Here is a 15,388-nt window from a genome sequence, read left to right as displayed (position 1 = left end):
TGTGTAGGTGCATTCCCATGCAGTTACTCTTTCTTGGCTCTGTGTAGCCCCACATAACTGTGGTTTGGGTGATAGAGGTTATATTCTAAAATGTGTTTTGAGTACCAAGTTGCCTACTTATCTAGGACCTAGTAGTAACAGAAGATCAGTTCTTGCCAGCCTAACCATTGGTACTATTATTACCATAACTATTTATTATCTTCTTCTTCCTCTTGAATCAATACAGAAGGGTTTTCCCCCCCCTTTTCTGCCTCAAATTTTATTGTGATGCTGTCATCCCTTGTTCAGCACAGAATGTTCTAAGTCAGCTGCTTATTGTCTTCTTGCCATTTACACTTTTTTCTTACTACAGATGTTGGAAACATTAGAAGCAGGTTTGGGCCCTAGTTTTCTAAACTTCTCGAGTAGTTTGCTCACGACATGGAGGAAGTTTTAATAATCTTTTTGATGAACAGGTTTATTCAACTCTCTTTTGAGAGGCATCCTACAAAAACGTTTTTGTTCTGGGATATGATACTGAATTGAGCACTTGCAAATCCACAAATGATTCAGAGAAAGAATACAGTTAATTCCTTTTCGATATTAAGGAAGAAGGCTATATAGCAAGTTTCATAAGGTTGTTTAATTAAATATAGTTAATACGTTTCCTGACATGCAATGTGGAGTACTTAAAGTACACTTGAATACAATAAAATACAAAATTACAACAGTGGTGGTTACTAATTTGCCAGCAATATTTAGGCTCTCAGATAAGAGGAATAGGAATGTTTTCAGAATATGCCTAAACTATAGCAAGGTCAGTATGCTTATTTGTAGAGAGAGGGCATTCCAGTGAATGGGTGCCACAAACAAAAAGATGCTTTTCCTGGCTGATCTTCCTGAGATAAGTAGCCAAAATGCACTTTCATTTTCTCTGTGAGCAATGGGCCTGTTTCCCACCCTACACTGCACTAGAAACTTGTTTTTATATTGGGGGAGGATGAAAACAATGTTTCGTACTTTCTTTTTACAGATATTGAAACATGCCATTAATAAAAAGGAACATTGAACCTTGGCACCTTTGCCAAGGAGCTCTACCTGAAGGAATTACTAGTGAATTGGAATGTGTAACCAATAGTACCCTTGCTGCTATCATACGTCAACTAAGCAGCTTGAGTAAGTGTCTGAGTTGTTTTTTAAAACTATTCTTTCTCTGTTCTTCTTATTTTTAATGGAAAATTGAGGAAAATGAGACATCTTTAAAGTTTATCTTAAGTTTGAGGGATAGCACACCAGGCACATGTGCTGTGTAAAGGGGCAAAGGAGGTAGGATAGATTCTGATCTGCTCTAACTTCATATGCTGTGGTACCCTACTCTATAATTCCATTTTTAAATGCCTAGTTTTTACAGACAAAGCTAGGAAGAACAGGATAAATGTAAGGATTTTTGGTTGGGTATATCTATTCTTGCTTCACTGCTGTTTGCTTCTTCATGTCGATCTGAGGACTTGAAGCTGTCCTGGTCACGTAGAGAGGTTATAAAGTGCAATGTTTTTTGGACTTTCGACTGTATCTTCAAGTAGTAGTCATCAGTCAAGTTGAAGGACAATTGATCATTCTATATAGAATAGTTTACAAAAAGCCATTATGGCTACAGTAAAGACAGTAGTATTCTGAAGAATTCTTATAATATTATTCAGCAAAAATGTCAGACTGTCGGTCTGGTAAACTGCATTATAAAATATTTGTAAATAAATAATAAATAAAAACATTTATTTTTATATTGGGGAACATAATCCTATTTTTTTCTCTATAGGCAAACATGCTGAAGACGTATTTGGTGAGTTGTTTAATGAAGCCAACAGCTTCTACATCAGGGCAAATTCCCTTCAAGACAGAATTGACCGTCTGTCTGTCAAAGTTACTCAGCTGGATTCAACTGTGGAAGAAGGTAGGCAGTTGCATGCACATATTGTACCATAAGTGTTATTGACCAAAAAAACATAATTAATTGTACAGCAGTTTATTACTTTTTATGGTATAAGTGATCTTATCTCTGAAAAAAGTATCTGCTCTGGAAAAAGACCCATATGTGTATGTGGGAAAGGAGCAGAAAAAAATTAATTAACTAAATGAAATCTCTTCATACTTTTTGACAAATAAACTCTCTCCCTTCCTCTTTTTGCAATGTGCCTGTCATGTTGCTGGAGGAGGATCATCTGGAGTTGGCTTAACACTGCTCCATGATACAACCAATAAACTTCTCCCACCACTTCCTCATCTAAAAATATTCAAGAATATGTTCTATTGTTCTTTTAATTAGATTTCAGCAGGGAGGAGTCTCACGGGTGAAACAAGTCAGTTTACTGTAAAGTATTATTAAGTTGACTGGAATCCTAGAACTGCAATAGCCATTTAGGCCATCTTGTCCATCGTCAGTATTTTACTAGAATGCTTATACTTTAATGGGAAAAAAACACAATTTCTGATGACTTTGTTGAATGCTAACAAAATTACTCTATATTGTTTTCTTTTTTTAAAAATTTTTTTACAAGAATTTTCAAAGAGAAAGGAAAAGAAAAAATACTGACAGGAATATACCTATAAAAGAATATAGAATATAAACATTATAAACAATGAGCAATATAAATGATATAAGCAATAAATAAAGGCTGATAAGCAACAAATCTGAATAACTCTGTAGTGTCTTAATTAGAACAGATTGTGCTTTGTTCACAATCTTGTCTCGTGTACAGCACACAATACGTGTACATAGAAATGAGATGAATCAGTTGTACTCATTCCTTCTTCTTAATCACTTTTGTTCAGTCATTTCATTGAATACTGTAAATAGCTACTGTCAATCTGTATGTGTCTATCTCTCCTTTCCTTTTGTTAACAGTCTCATTGCAAGATATTAATATGAAGAAAGCATTCAAAAGTTCTACAATACAGGATCAACAGGTTGTTTCAAAGAGCAGCATTCCCAACCCTGTAGCTGATATTTATAATCAGAGTGACAAGCCACCTCCACTGAATATTCTTTCTTCATACAGGTATTGTAATTTGGAATGGATAAATCTGACATAGCAGGGTATGAGTTTTTCCTTCTTATTCTCATTTATTTTATTTTTGCAGGGAAAAAATCTGCTCTCATACAACTGCTAATACATTTAGAACATCAATATGTGTACTGAATAATAAACATCACCATAATGGGAACTTCATATGCTCAGATAAAGAAATAGCTTTGGAACCAGCCTAAGTTCCCCTGATGAGAAACAGAAAGCTTTAGGGCTCTTAGCAACCACAGAGAGAGACCTTCTCCAGGATGATCTGCCCCAGCCTGGCCCTTCAGGTCTCCCAATGGTGTGCCCATTGCCATAGTTATTGATTCTATCCAGCTTGTTATGGTTGTCCTCGTCTTCTCTTTTCTTCCACCTTTGCCAGCATTATGGACTTCTCAAAGTTGCTGGGTCTTTATATAATATGTCCAAAGCATGATAATTTGAGCCTGGTCCTTTGTACCTCAAGTGAAAAGCTGGATTGATTTGTTCTATGATTGATTTGTTTATTTTATTGGCTATCCATGGTATTCTTAAGAGTCTTCTCCAACACCAAAGTTTTAAAGTGTCAATACTCTTTCTGTCCTGCTTCTTCAGAGGCCAACTTTCATGTCCATAGAGTGTCACAGGAAAAGCTATTGCCTGCACGATTCTGATCTTTGTAGGTATAGACATACCGTGGTATCTGAACATCTTTTCCAAGGACTTTATTACTTTATTTATTACCAAATGCTAGTCTGTAGCATATTTCTTGACTGTGGGTTCCTTTACTACAGGTAGTATTCAGATAACGAGCGCAATTGGGACCAGTAACTCTGTCACTAAGCGACGTGGTTTAAGTGTTGAGTTTTCCCATGTTCATGCGTCTTACATTCCATATTCCCACAGTAAATCTCTCTTTGTGACTTCCAATTTTCTTTCCTGTGTGGCAAGATCAGCAACTAGATATCCTGAAGGTTTTAATTTAGCCGGGTTACAATCATCATAGGTAATGTGAAAGATTTCTCAGCTCTTCCTCTGTAGCATGTTATTATATTATTAGATTTTTATCCTGCCTTTTTTGTATATAGAGTATATCTTGGTCGACTCAAGGTGGTGAACATACCTAATACTCCTGCCTCCTATTTTCCCCACAACAATGACCCTGTGAGGTGGGTTGGATGTTGAGTGCTATCTGACCTCAAGAGCCCATTATCTGGCACTATATTGTCAGTCACTTTATATTTGTCTATCTATGTGGCTTTCTTGGCAAAATACAGGAGTGGTTTACCATTGCCTTCTTCTGTGCAGTATGAAACGATGCCTTTGCCATTGTCACTAAAGTGTTCATCATCTACCTACAGCATCTTCCTATATTGCTGCTGCCCAATATAGGTGCCTGCTTGCTTTAGCTGGGCAACCTAGATGACCTTGGGTATCTCTGCTGAGGTTAGATACTTTTGGCATATGCTCCCAGCATTCTTACTTCATCCGGCCCAGTAAGGCCCACCCACACTTCTATGATGAGGCAGTATTGCAGGATCTGATGGGGGCATACATAGGGATTTCCCCTAATTTTATCCCCGAAGTAACAACTCTGGGACTTAGGTTGGGCCCAAACTTGTCCTGTGAGCTCAGTAGGCAAATGTGAAGTGTGCCCAGTAACTTCTGTGCTACACCTGGCAGAGCTCTCTCCCAAGAGAGCTCCCCTAAGAGATTCTGGCTGTCTGGGATCTTTTCCATTGGAGATTAACCCTTTTCATGGAGAGGCAATGGTGCCCTGGGTCCCCTTCCGGAATAAATGAACTTTAATGGATCATTAACTTTATGTGAAGTCTGTATTAAGCATACTGAGTAGAGCATTTTGTCTACTCATACTGAGTAAAGCAGCATTTTGTTCCATTTTTTTTACAGAGATGATAAAAAAGATGGATTAAAATTTTATACGGATCCTTCTTACTTTTTTGACCTCTGGAAAGAAAAAATGTTACAAGATACAGAGCATAAGCGAAAAGAGAAGAGACGACAGAAGGTAAATAGAAACAGTTTTTCAAAAGAATGGACATAGTTTATCAATCATGTTTTAGGATGCATAGCTTATTGTTTAAAGGTCTTCCTGACAATGGAATGGTTGTAAAAAAACAAAGCTGCTCTGCATTGCAAACTATCCCTTTACTCTCTCATCTTAAATATATGCTTTCTTAACTGCATTTTGAAAAGAAAAATCTTATGGAGATCTGCCTGTTAGTTTTACACTTTGGAAGATAGTTTGAATTATTACAGAAATTCCATAAAATCCTTCAGTTTTAGAGTTTTCCGTAAAATGCATATTGAGGAACTTTTCCATTTTAAGCTGCAAAGTTGAAGAATTAGCACAGTTCCATCATGGCTGTGCATAAACAACGGACTAGGTTCAGGAATGAAGTTTGCTGCTTTGAAATGTGAATGCATATAAATTAAATCATGAGGGAATGTTGCCTGAATTCTCCATTTTCTCATCATAGAGTTGTAATAAAATTCAGGCAGTTGATAGTAGATTTTCTATAAGACTTTTTTGAAATGAGTGTGTGTATTATGCTGTGTGAGCAGCCATTGGAGCTCTGAAACTAATTAACTGACTGAAACTCCTAGGTAATGCATAAAAAGCAACAGAATTAAAAGAGTAAGGTGTTGTGGTTTTTTTGCTTGAGTGTGCCACAAAAGACATGCCAGTGGATCTAGAGGCCCCGTAGAAACAGGAATATCGCATTCCAGTGATTGGGTGACCTACTATTGTTTTTCCTTAACTTCAGTGTGGTGACACAAACAATGAGCATATAGTGAAGGAGACATAATAACTGTGGGAAACAGGGATTTGGTGGGAAATTATGGGAGATGTGTGGGTCAGAAAAAACTAATGTAACAGGTCTGCTATCAATATCTCTTTTACTGACATTTTGTGAAATGTTTGGCTGAGAGTTTTTCCCTCTTAACTACATTTATTAAGAACAAATGTATTTCCCTCAAAGGCAATTGTTTTATCATGGTGATCCATATACATGAGAACCTGTCCTTCCCTGTCATTCATCACCTGATGAATTAATCTGATTCGATTTCTGTCTGTCTGCTAAGACAGCAATAAGCAGTGAGTAAGCACTTACTCAAAAGTACCATGTAAGTCACTACAGGCAGTCCTTGTTTAATGACTGCCTCATTTAGTGGCCATTCGCAGTTACAACAGCAATGAAAAAGCAACATTATGACCAGTCCTCACATTTATGACCTACACAGGTCTGTAAAGCAAAGGAAAGAAAGATTGTAAGCACAGTTGCGGTATTACTTAGTAATCTCTTCGCTTAACAAACAAGTTGCCAGTTCCAATTGTTGCTAAATGAGGACAGCCTGTACTGTAGAGGCTGTTTGAAAGTTAGCATGTATACAAACATTGAAAACTTTGATTAGATTTGGCTTAAAAAAAAACCCCAAAGTCCTAAACTATTGAACAAGTATCTAATCAGATGACATGAGAAATGCTTGAAAGAAACAAAAACAAACTGCCTGCCTCAGCTTTAGGAAAAGAGGAAATCGGCTCATTTCAGAAAAAATACATGCTTCATTTGAGAAGCGAAGTTGAAGGTTGAGCAAGCTTACTTTGCAGCTGGAAGAAAACCCAACAAAAGACTATTTGTAGGTGACTCTCAGCATGTAATGGGAAAATATTTTCAAGCTACTTAATGTGATGTATTGAAAAACACTGATATGTTAGCCCAGCTGCTCTGACTAGATCATATAGAGCAAGCTTTCCAAACCATAACATTATAATCCTTTTATTGTAGGAAAAAACATGAATATGTGACCATGAAATGTCCATTTCATGTATATTTTGAACCATGGCTAATAGTTTGTTATATAAATAACCAATGGAATCGAAACTGTGCCTTAATTATACTTATGCTTGGCTCACCTGCGCATCTTACTTTCATATACTTAACAGTATTAAACTTGCTCTTCCCTTGTTTCTCTCTTTTGCATGCTTCCTCACTTTTTGTATTACATTAGGATCAAAAGCGTATAGATGGCACAACTCGTGAGGTGAAAAAGGTTAGAAAAGCAAGGAACAGGCGCCAAGAGTGGAATATGATGGCCTTTGACAAAGAACTTAGACCAGACAACAGGTTGTCTCAAAATGTTTACCCTGGAGCATCTTCCGAGGGGTCTCTGTCCCCTGATACTAGGTCTGTTGATAACAAGATTTATACATTCAGTTATGCTTAGTATCCTTAATCTATTGCAGATTTGTAACCTCCACTTGTGTGAGAGAGACTTATCTTTCTTTTTTAGATCGGGTTATTTAGGCAATTTGGTGTATGCGTTTCCCTGAATTAGATTATCCCTGAAGGCTTTTTTTTTTAAAGATTTTCTTTGCAACAACCTATTGCAGCAAAAAGTAATGTAGAAATTTGGAGCAAGAAATTGCCCCTTTCTGTATCAGGCACTGTGAACTTAAAGCAGAGGTGTAAAAAAACCCATGGGATACCAAATCTCTGTGTCTGCTGCCTTTGAGCTAAGCCAGAGACCTCTATGTTCAAGAAAAGTACAGTGTTCAAATTAGATTGGTCAGGCGTTATTTTCATTTTTGTTCTGCCACTTTGTTTGAAGAAAGGAACAAATATAACGAATAGTGCAACCCAAGAACTTCACAGTTCCCACAACATCTGTTGTGGCTTGCTTGTGTCATCTTGTAGTAATTTTAAAGCCTGGACATACAAAGGCAGAGGTTTTTGTAGCTAGCTACTACGTAATCAAGTTTTAAAACAAATTATTTTTATTTTGTATTTCTAGAATTTGTAGTCAATATGTTGTTTTGTCTGCATTAGGAAGAGATTTTCCAGTTTCTAATATTTTGTTTGATACTCTGACAACACCTTCTGACCTCTCCAGCTGAAAGAGCCACCTTTCTCCACCTTTCTCGCATTATCCCACTGATTCTGCTAGCTCAACTAATTTGCATCTTTCAAGCCTTTTGGCCAACTGTCTTTCTCTGCCTGTCTTTATTTGTTTGTTTATTTGTTTGTTGATTGGCAGCATAAAAACTTTGCCTTGTTTTGTTGTGAACAGACTGTAGGAAGAATGGTAAATGCAACGGTTCTGTTAAAAGAAACACCTCTAGGTTCAAAACTGCTTTTTAACTCCTGGATGTGAAAGAAATGTAACCTTGGGTATAGAGCATGTCCATCTTGTGTAACTCTTGGGATGTGAAATTCTGATGTTTCCAGCCTGTATAATCCTGTTCACCATGACTTATATTGTGCCCATTGTGATTCAGAGGGAGAGGCACAAGCTGAATCCAAGCCAGCATCAGCAAGTGAATGTGAGAAAAGTAAGGACCAGAAGAGAAGAGTGGGAGAGAAGGAAAATGGGCATTGAGTTCATAAGTGACATAAAGAAACAAGAGCAGGCAGGAGGCACAAAAGAGCCCCAGATGCCCAAAGGGTTTGTCATTTTGTTTCATTGAAAGCGCTAGTGCGTTAATTCCCTGGCCTTCCATCTGAATAAGATGATGCGCATCTGCTTCACTGATACTTTTTTTTTTAACAGATGACAATATGACATAATTAGTCTTACTAATTTAGCTTTTCCGCTGCATAGGGATGCGAGGACAATGTTGCTTGGTCTTAACTACTGAGTACTAAAATGTTTGCTCTTTTCTAAGCTTTGTGTCCAGCTAACAGTTCTCTCTTTCTCTCTCTCTCTTTGATCAGATCAAATTACTTATATGCAAAAAAACAGGAAACTTGTAAATAAATATTAAAGTCTTGGGATGGGTTTGGTTTTGATAAAAGATAATAATCTGCCTTGATCTGTAATTTTACTTTCATCTTCTGATTTTTCTTGGTAATGTTGCTTGTCTGTCTTCTTTGATAATGTGTGGGAGTATATATCCTATAATTTGAAAGCTAGAGAAAAGTTGTATTTGTGAATATGACTTACATTAATGTTGCATTAATAATTGATCCACTAACAAACTTTAAAATGTTAAATAGGAGATCTTTCAAAGTGAGTGAACCTCATACATTTCATTCATGGTTCCTCTTATTCTTGTTTCTAATTTCAGATCCCATGCCTCGAATGTTACCAGTTACTCATATCCTGCTACTCCAAATCATTCACTCCATCATCAACCTTGCCACATCCCTTCGTGTGGAACAGGAGATGGATCTCAGTTTATGCTTGCAAAACAGGCTCTTGAACATGAATATAGCTTATCTTCTACAACAGTGCAACATGCTACTTTGAACAGACCTCAAGAGCCACCCCCACCCCCACCCAAAGCCATAGATGGTGCTCTGGGCACTGTTGCGTTGATATCAGCAGATTATGGGTAAAGATCTAGTTTTGTGCTTATGTTAGACAGTGATCAGCAAACGTAAGTATATGTTAAGCATATGTTGCAACTAGATGATTGACTATAAAATTTTATCTGCTAGTTCGAAGGAAGTAAAAGAAGGGGAAGACAGTGAATCAAATGGGTGAATGGGATCAAAGGGATTATTACTAGCTTTGGGTTTGTTGTGTGTAATTCCTGGAAGGCAGGCTGAGACAGCAAGCAGTTGTCCAGTCATAAGGGGTTGAATCTGATTTGATGGAACCTATTTAAAACATTTTCCTCCTGCTCTTCAAGAATGCCATAGAAATAGCTTCTGGATGATAAAGAGCAAACAAGATAGTCCCAGAGAGAAGCTTTGCTCAAGATGAATGTTCAAAGTGTCAGTGGAGTGTGTATGTTTGTGTGTTATATGCTCAACAGCACGTTTTTAACCACACTCAGAGGTTCGTATTCTTAAATAAAACATCCAAACAAAATAGGAAAGTTACTGCTTTCCAGTGATACTTTTAAGCTGTTGAGATAAAGATTAATATGGGGAAAGATTATGTTGAGACTGGAAAATAACGTGTAATTTGTTCTAAATCGTTTGTGCATTCCTGATTAAATAAGAGCCAGCTTAGAAAATCTTGGTGCTGTAAATAAGTGTTCTAGTATATCCTGGAAAAAAATGTTAACAAAAGTGAAGCAGTGCGATGTAACCCAATATTTTTAAAGCCCGAACCAGATAGAACATTAATTAATGGGTTCTTCCACTGCAGACCTGGTTGATACTTCAGTTAACAAATATTTTGTTCTGTTTTGTGCATAGGATGCTTGCAGCTCAAATGGTGGATTATTACAATCCTTCAGGACCCCCTCCCCCTCCACTTATGATTCCATCTGCACAGACTGCTTTTGTTAGTCCTCTCCAAATCCCTGTGCTACCTGCCCATTCTGGACTAGTGGCTGGTACTCTATATTCTGGTGCTCTTCATCTTCCTCCTACTGGGCATGTTGTTACAGCTCCTCCCCCTCCTGGCCCGCCTCCGCTTCCTCCAGGCCCCCTTGCTGCAGGATCCTCTCTCTCATCCTCCCCATTGCACACTCCTGCAGTGGCTGAGGTTAAAAGGCAGGAGTCTGTCCAGTCACCCATCAGTGGTGCTCGAAGTGATCTTCTGGCTGCTATTCGGATGGGTAAGACTTCCAAAACCTGACCTGTGCTCTTAAATATCATAGGCTTTGGGTGTTCAGTGCTTCACAGTGATCCCTGTTCCACATTGTGTTCTAGGCTGAAAGCTGTACCTCAGCTTTCTGGTTTTCTGTTGCATTTATAGTTTCCTTTTGATGAACAGTCATCAGACACAGAAGTACAGCAAGGTTGTTCTTGAACTGCTTTCAAATGCTTGCCCAGCCTTTCTCAACATGGTATCTTCCAGATCTATTAAACTTGTCCACCAGGAACCCTACAATTTGGACAGTCTGACTGGTAAATGATGAATGTTGTAGGTCAACATACTAAGTAGGAAGAACTTAGGAGGGTCATTTGCCTGAAGCAGAGGGGAAACTTGCTTCTTCCTCCCATGCAGCTTTTTCCTAGCAGCAACTATATTGTTACACCCTCCAGCCACAGGCATCAATCTCACTTTGTTCTTAGAGGGATTCATGGTGAGGCATCCATCTTTTTCCTTCTTGGGAATCAGTGGTTCTGTTTGTTTGTTTGTTTGTTTTCTATCCTGCCCTTATTATTTTTATAAATAACTCAAGGCAGCAAACATACCTAATATTCCTTCCTCCTCCTATTTTCCCCACAACAACAATCCTGTGAGGTGAGCTGGGCTGAGAGAGCGCAACTGGCCCAAGGTCACCCAGCTGGCTTTCATGGCTAAGGTGGGACTGGAACTCTCCTACTACGCCTGATTGGCTCTTGGGCTGAGAGGGACTGGCCCAAGGTCACCCAGCCTGCCATCTTGCAAAACTGAGTGATTTTAACTTACTTCTTCGCAAGGAAAGAGGGAGATCAGATGGTTTCTTTTCCCTCCCAGTGAAGGAGAAAAAGTCATCCCTTCAGCCTGTACATAAGCAGGGTCCCTAGAATGTGTGGGGGTGTGGCATGGAGGCACAAAATACATGGTAAGTGTCAGGGAAGGAAGTTGGTGGGTGCATGCACATCCATGGAGACTAAGTAGCCAATTCCTTTTCTGGACAGACCAACTGATGAGTAACTAATTATGCATTTAACCACATATGAAAGTATATCAAATAGCGTATTACCAATATATATATATTTATGTAAATGGGTAATAGGAAGTATTTTAAGTCATAAGTTATTAACATTATTAACTTCAGTAGATAAATGCCCTACCTACATAGCATAATATATTCTAGAGGTGACGGACTTGTCCCTGGGGGAGCTGGGGGTGTTGACGACCGACAGGAAGCTCTGGCGTGGGCTGGTCCATGAAGTCACGAAGAGTCGGAAGCGACTAAACGAATAAACAACAACACATAGCATAATGTCCAGATGAGTGGTGGCCTGTTTATACCATACTGTAATGAATGCCTGTTCTAAAACACTCTCAGACTCATGAGCAGGAATTCAAAGATACCTGATTTATTAAAGAATAGTATGCAGGATCACAGAGGAAGCTGAGAATGATAAAAGCGCGCCAAATGCAAACTAAAAACCCTCGGTGCAAATGAAATCCCTCCCCCCGTAGAATCTTCCCAAGTTCACAATCTCAGGTGCTCCTAACAGCCTCTGATGGTCCGTGGGAAAAGTCCTTGAGCAGAGCACATAACCCAAACACATTCCATTGTAATGAACACAGATACAGAGCTTGGTACAAGGTTTCACAGCAGCTCCCTCCCAAACAGAAACGCGCGTCAGCGCCATGGCATGTGAAACGTTACGATGTACAGTGCACATTGAAACAGTGAACATGACACCTACATGCTTACAGGAAAGATGCTCTCTAAAAATATGGAGGTGGTCCTTGTTGAAGCTTTCGTTATACTAAAGAACTCATTGGCTATAAGCAAGAAAGACACCAATAGGGGCATTTGGCTGGTTTTTTAAATTTTCATGCTTGGTAAGACCATGTATAAATTGTTACTAATTATGTTAATCCTGTTGTGTTTTCATGAATGCTTGAGTCCTGTGAGCTTGTGTCCTTTGTAAGCTTTTTAAGGGAAAAAAATGGGCACAAAAAGTTGTGTTTCTTTGCTTGCCTCAGGAATCCAGTTGAAAAAAGTACAAGAGCAGCGTGAACAGGAGGCCAAGCGCGAGCCAGTTGGAAATGATGTGGCCACAATTCTTTCTCGGCGTATTGCTGTGGAATACAGCGATTCGGACGATGAGTCGGAATGTGATGAAAATGACTGGTCAGACTGAAAACTGGGAGTGCACTACCAAAGTATTCAATGAATTGGCTTAGGAAATCATTTATAGTATACTATGGCAGTACTGGTATATGAAAGAGCAAGTAGTATAACTTGGTGATATTCAGAATTATATAATTTGGTTACTTAAGATCATAGTGTTTCTGCAGACTAGAAAACAGACTTTTATTTTCAGTATTTGCTGCATTAATTGCAGCAAAGCAGTTTTTCCTTACCATGAATATGTATAATTACTTCTACTATTTGAATATTATAAACAGTTACTTTACTATGGCAAAGCAATATCTTTAGGTAATGAAATGTCTCTGATTCTTCCATTTTGACTCACCTTCATTAACATGCAAAAATTGCTAGCAGCTAGATATTATGACTTCTTTAGTTTTTTTTTAAACTCTGTTACTGCCAGAATCTTATGAATGAGTTTCTGTCACCATAATTATACTTTCAAATAGTCAGGATTTGGATCTTTACAAATAGCATATATGGAGAAGTAGGTTGACATCAGCATAAAAACTAAGGCAGTGCAAAACCATATGGAAGGGTGATACAAACATACCCCTTTGAATGATTTTGTACAATCCTATTGTGGAATGCTGATTTTTTTCCCTTCCTTGTTTGATTTGGTTCATAATTTCATAATCTATTTTTAAAATCATCCAGGTTACACTGAGCACATTGATCTTATGGTTCAGTGAATAATGTAATTGAATTTATAGATATATTTATGAATAGTTGGGCTCCAAAGATAAGATCCATTAACTACCAGGCTCCTCTTATACCTTTTTTATGGGCTAATGACCTCATTTATGACTGGTTTCCTCATCCAAATACATCCTTAAAAATTGAAATGTGTGTTAAAAATTGATTAATATATTTTTTTTTACTTCTCATGTACTGTTTAGTGGGCTGCTTATATTACAGATAAGTAGACACATAATGCTTTTGGTCAGCCTAAAAGTGAACTTGAGTCAGCATTTTAAAAATTGCAGTTACCATTTACATTTTATGTCTACCTTATACCATAATTTATTTTCTACCACTTTTTCAATTACTTTGAAATTACTCAGGATTGAAAACAGGTTTGGATTAGCTCTGATTCAAGGTACTGTTTTTGTATTATTGCTTCCAAATTTCTGATTCCATGAAACGATGCTATCATTTTTTGAGGGGAGGGAGTTAGCAGTGCATATGATTCCTCCTGTTTTTCTCTCCATATTACAAATGGCACAATCAGAGAAAAACATAATTCTTTCCCTATTTCCCAAGCAGTGACTTTTCAGTTAACTAAAAGTTCCTAAAGTTGAGGAAGGAACATAATCTTTTGCAGGGCAGTACAACGCTCCTTCATCCTGGCCAAGCTCCTCTTTTTCTCTCTGCCAGAGCATGAATTAATGCCAGAGTCAGTCCAGGATTGGGAGTGAGAGGCATAGCAGCATGAGACTTCAGCTCTGTCTCCAGCTCTATGGTCCTAGGGATAAACAAGAATGTAAAGTTTGAAAATCTAACATCTCAGAAGTGATTGTCCAAGTCTGATACAGTGACAATAATAAACATTCTGGATTTTTGGAAGAGGAAATAGACATATCTGCAAGGATAGTAGCTGCTATCTAGCATTTACCTAGAAACTGATAGATGGTAACATCTTGGTGAACCAAGGTGAGGCTGCATAGCTGGTCCACCAACCCTCCCAAGAATTAAGTAAAGAAGGCTGCAAATCCTGCAACTAGATTTGCTGTCTTCACCATTTCCTCCTCTTCCACAATAGAAGTGAATTGATTTTATTTATTTTTGCTTCCATGTCAGCTCTTGGCATCAATGGGAGACAGCCTTGCTGGAGGACCTGAATCTTAGGACCACATTAAGTTGAATCCTGTCAACTAGTTGATGCAGAATCAAAGGACAAGAGGTTCAGTGAAAGGGCCTATATTTTTCTCATTGTAATCAGATGATTTGAAAATTAGCCTGCAAAACATTACACCACAATCAATCTTTTGGTCTTTAAAGTGTCATACAAGCATTCACATTGTGTTCTCTCTTGCTATTGGACAATTATGGATACTGCTCTGGAACAATTTGTTTAATAGCTGATTATAGGAATGGCTACCTGCTGAGCACCTGCTTGGCTGGACAGAAAATTAAGATGAAGTTCTTTCATGTTTCAGTAAAGCAATTGTGCCTACAAAACTAACTTTTTCTTCTCCACTAGAGAGTTCAGGCAAGTTAGAAATAGCACTTGTATGCTTTGTAGAACATGATGCCAAGTAGGAAAAACAGTTCTGTGGTGCTCCTTATCCAGATGGCTTTTATGTTGCAGCTTCCTCTAAGGCACAGCCAAATAGATACCAGCCAAAGCTTTCTTAACAGTGCCAGTATCTTAAAACCTAAAGGCTAATAATACTTTCCTTCCCCTCCAACATGGTGCTCCTGTGCACTTTAGAGCTGGCCCTGCTCTTTTCTTTAAATAGGACCATATGTTGTTGATGTCAACATTATCTAGCTGGTAGAGCTCATTGGTGAGATGCAGTTCACTTTTCATTTTGCCCACTGTTTTGTTTATGTCAGAAACTGCTTAAACAACTTGACCAAATACAGGTAGTCCTCGCTTACTGACTGTTCATTC

At 38.2% G+C, this 15,388-nt stretch overlaps 1 protein-coding gene across 2 annotated transcripts; it reads left to right on the top strand.

Annotated features, from left to right (window-relative positions):
• Positions 1-1,022: 1,022 nt before the first annotated feature.
• Positions 1,023-12,934, top strand: WASF3 (WASP family member 3). Of its 2 annotated transcripts, none has more exons than XM_063304459.1 (8): positions 1,023-1,155; positions 1,796-1,930; positions 2,882-3,035; positions 4,938-5,055; positions 8,329-8,495; positions 9,118-9,384; positions 10,199-10,563; positions 12,603-12,934. In XM_063304459.1, the coding sequence occupies exons 1-8, from the start codon at positions 1,023-1,025 to the stop codon at positions 12,758-12,760; spliced, it is 1,497 nt and encodes a 498-aa protein (XP_063160529.1). In that variant the 3' UTR covers positions 12,761-12,934. The 2 variants fall into 2 exon arrangements, with proteins under 2 accessions (XP_063160529.1, XP_063160528.1); XM_063304458.1 differs by lacking the exon at positions 8,329-8,495 and adding an exon at positions 7,062-7,237.
• The last annotated feature ends 2,454 nt before the right edge of the window (positions 12,935-15,388 follow it).

This window comes from Candoia aspera, chromosome 5 (genome assembly GCF_035149785.1).
Source record: "Candoia aspera isolate rCanAsp1 chromosome 5, rCanAsp1.hap2, whole genome shotgun sequence".
NCBI lineage: Eukaryota > Metazoa > Chordata > Lepidosauria > Squamata > Boidae > Candoia > Candoia aspera.
The sequence above is the reverse complement of the archived record's forward strand: the minus strand, read 5'-3'. Positions and strand labels throughout refer to the sequence as shown.

Bases quoted from the DNA above. Each gene is read 5' to 3' on its own strand.
- WASF3 (XM_063304458.1), top strand. From the start codon at position 1,023: ATGCCATTAATAAAAAGGAACATTGAACCTTGGCACCTTTGCCAAGGA. The intron at 1,156-1,795 runs GTAAGTGTCTGA...TTTTCTCTATAG, and splicing joins ACGTCAACTAAGCAGCTTGA to GCAAACATGCTGAAGACGTA. The intron at 9,385-10,198 runs GTAAAGATCTAG...TTTTGTGCATAG, and splicing joins TTGATATCAGCAGATTATGG to GATGCTTGCAGCTCAAATGG.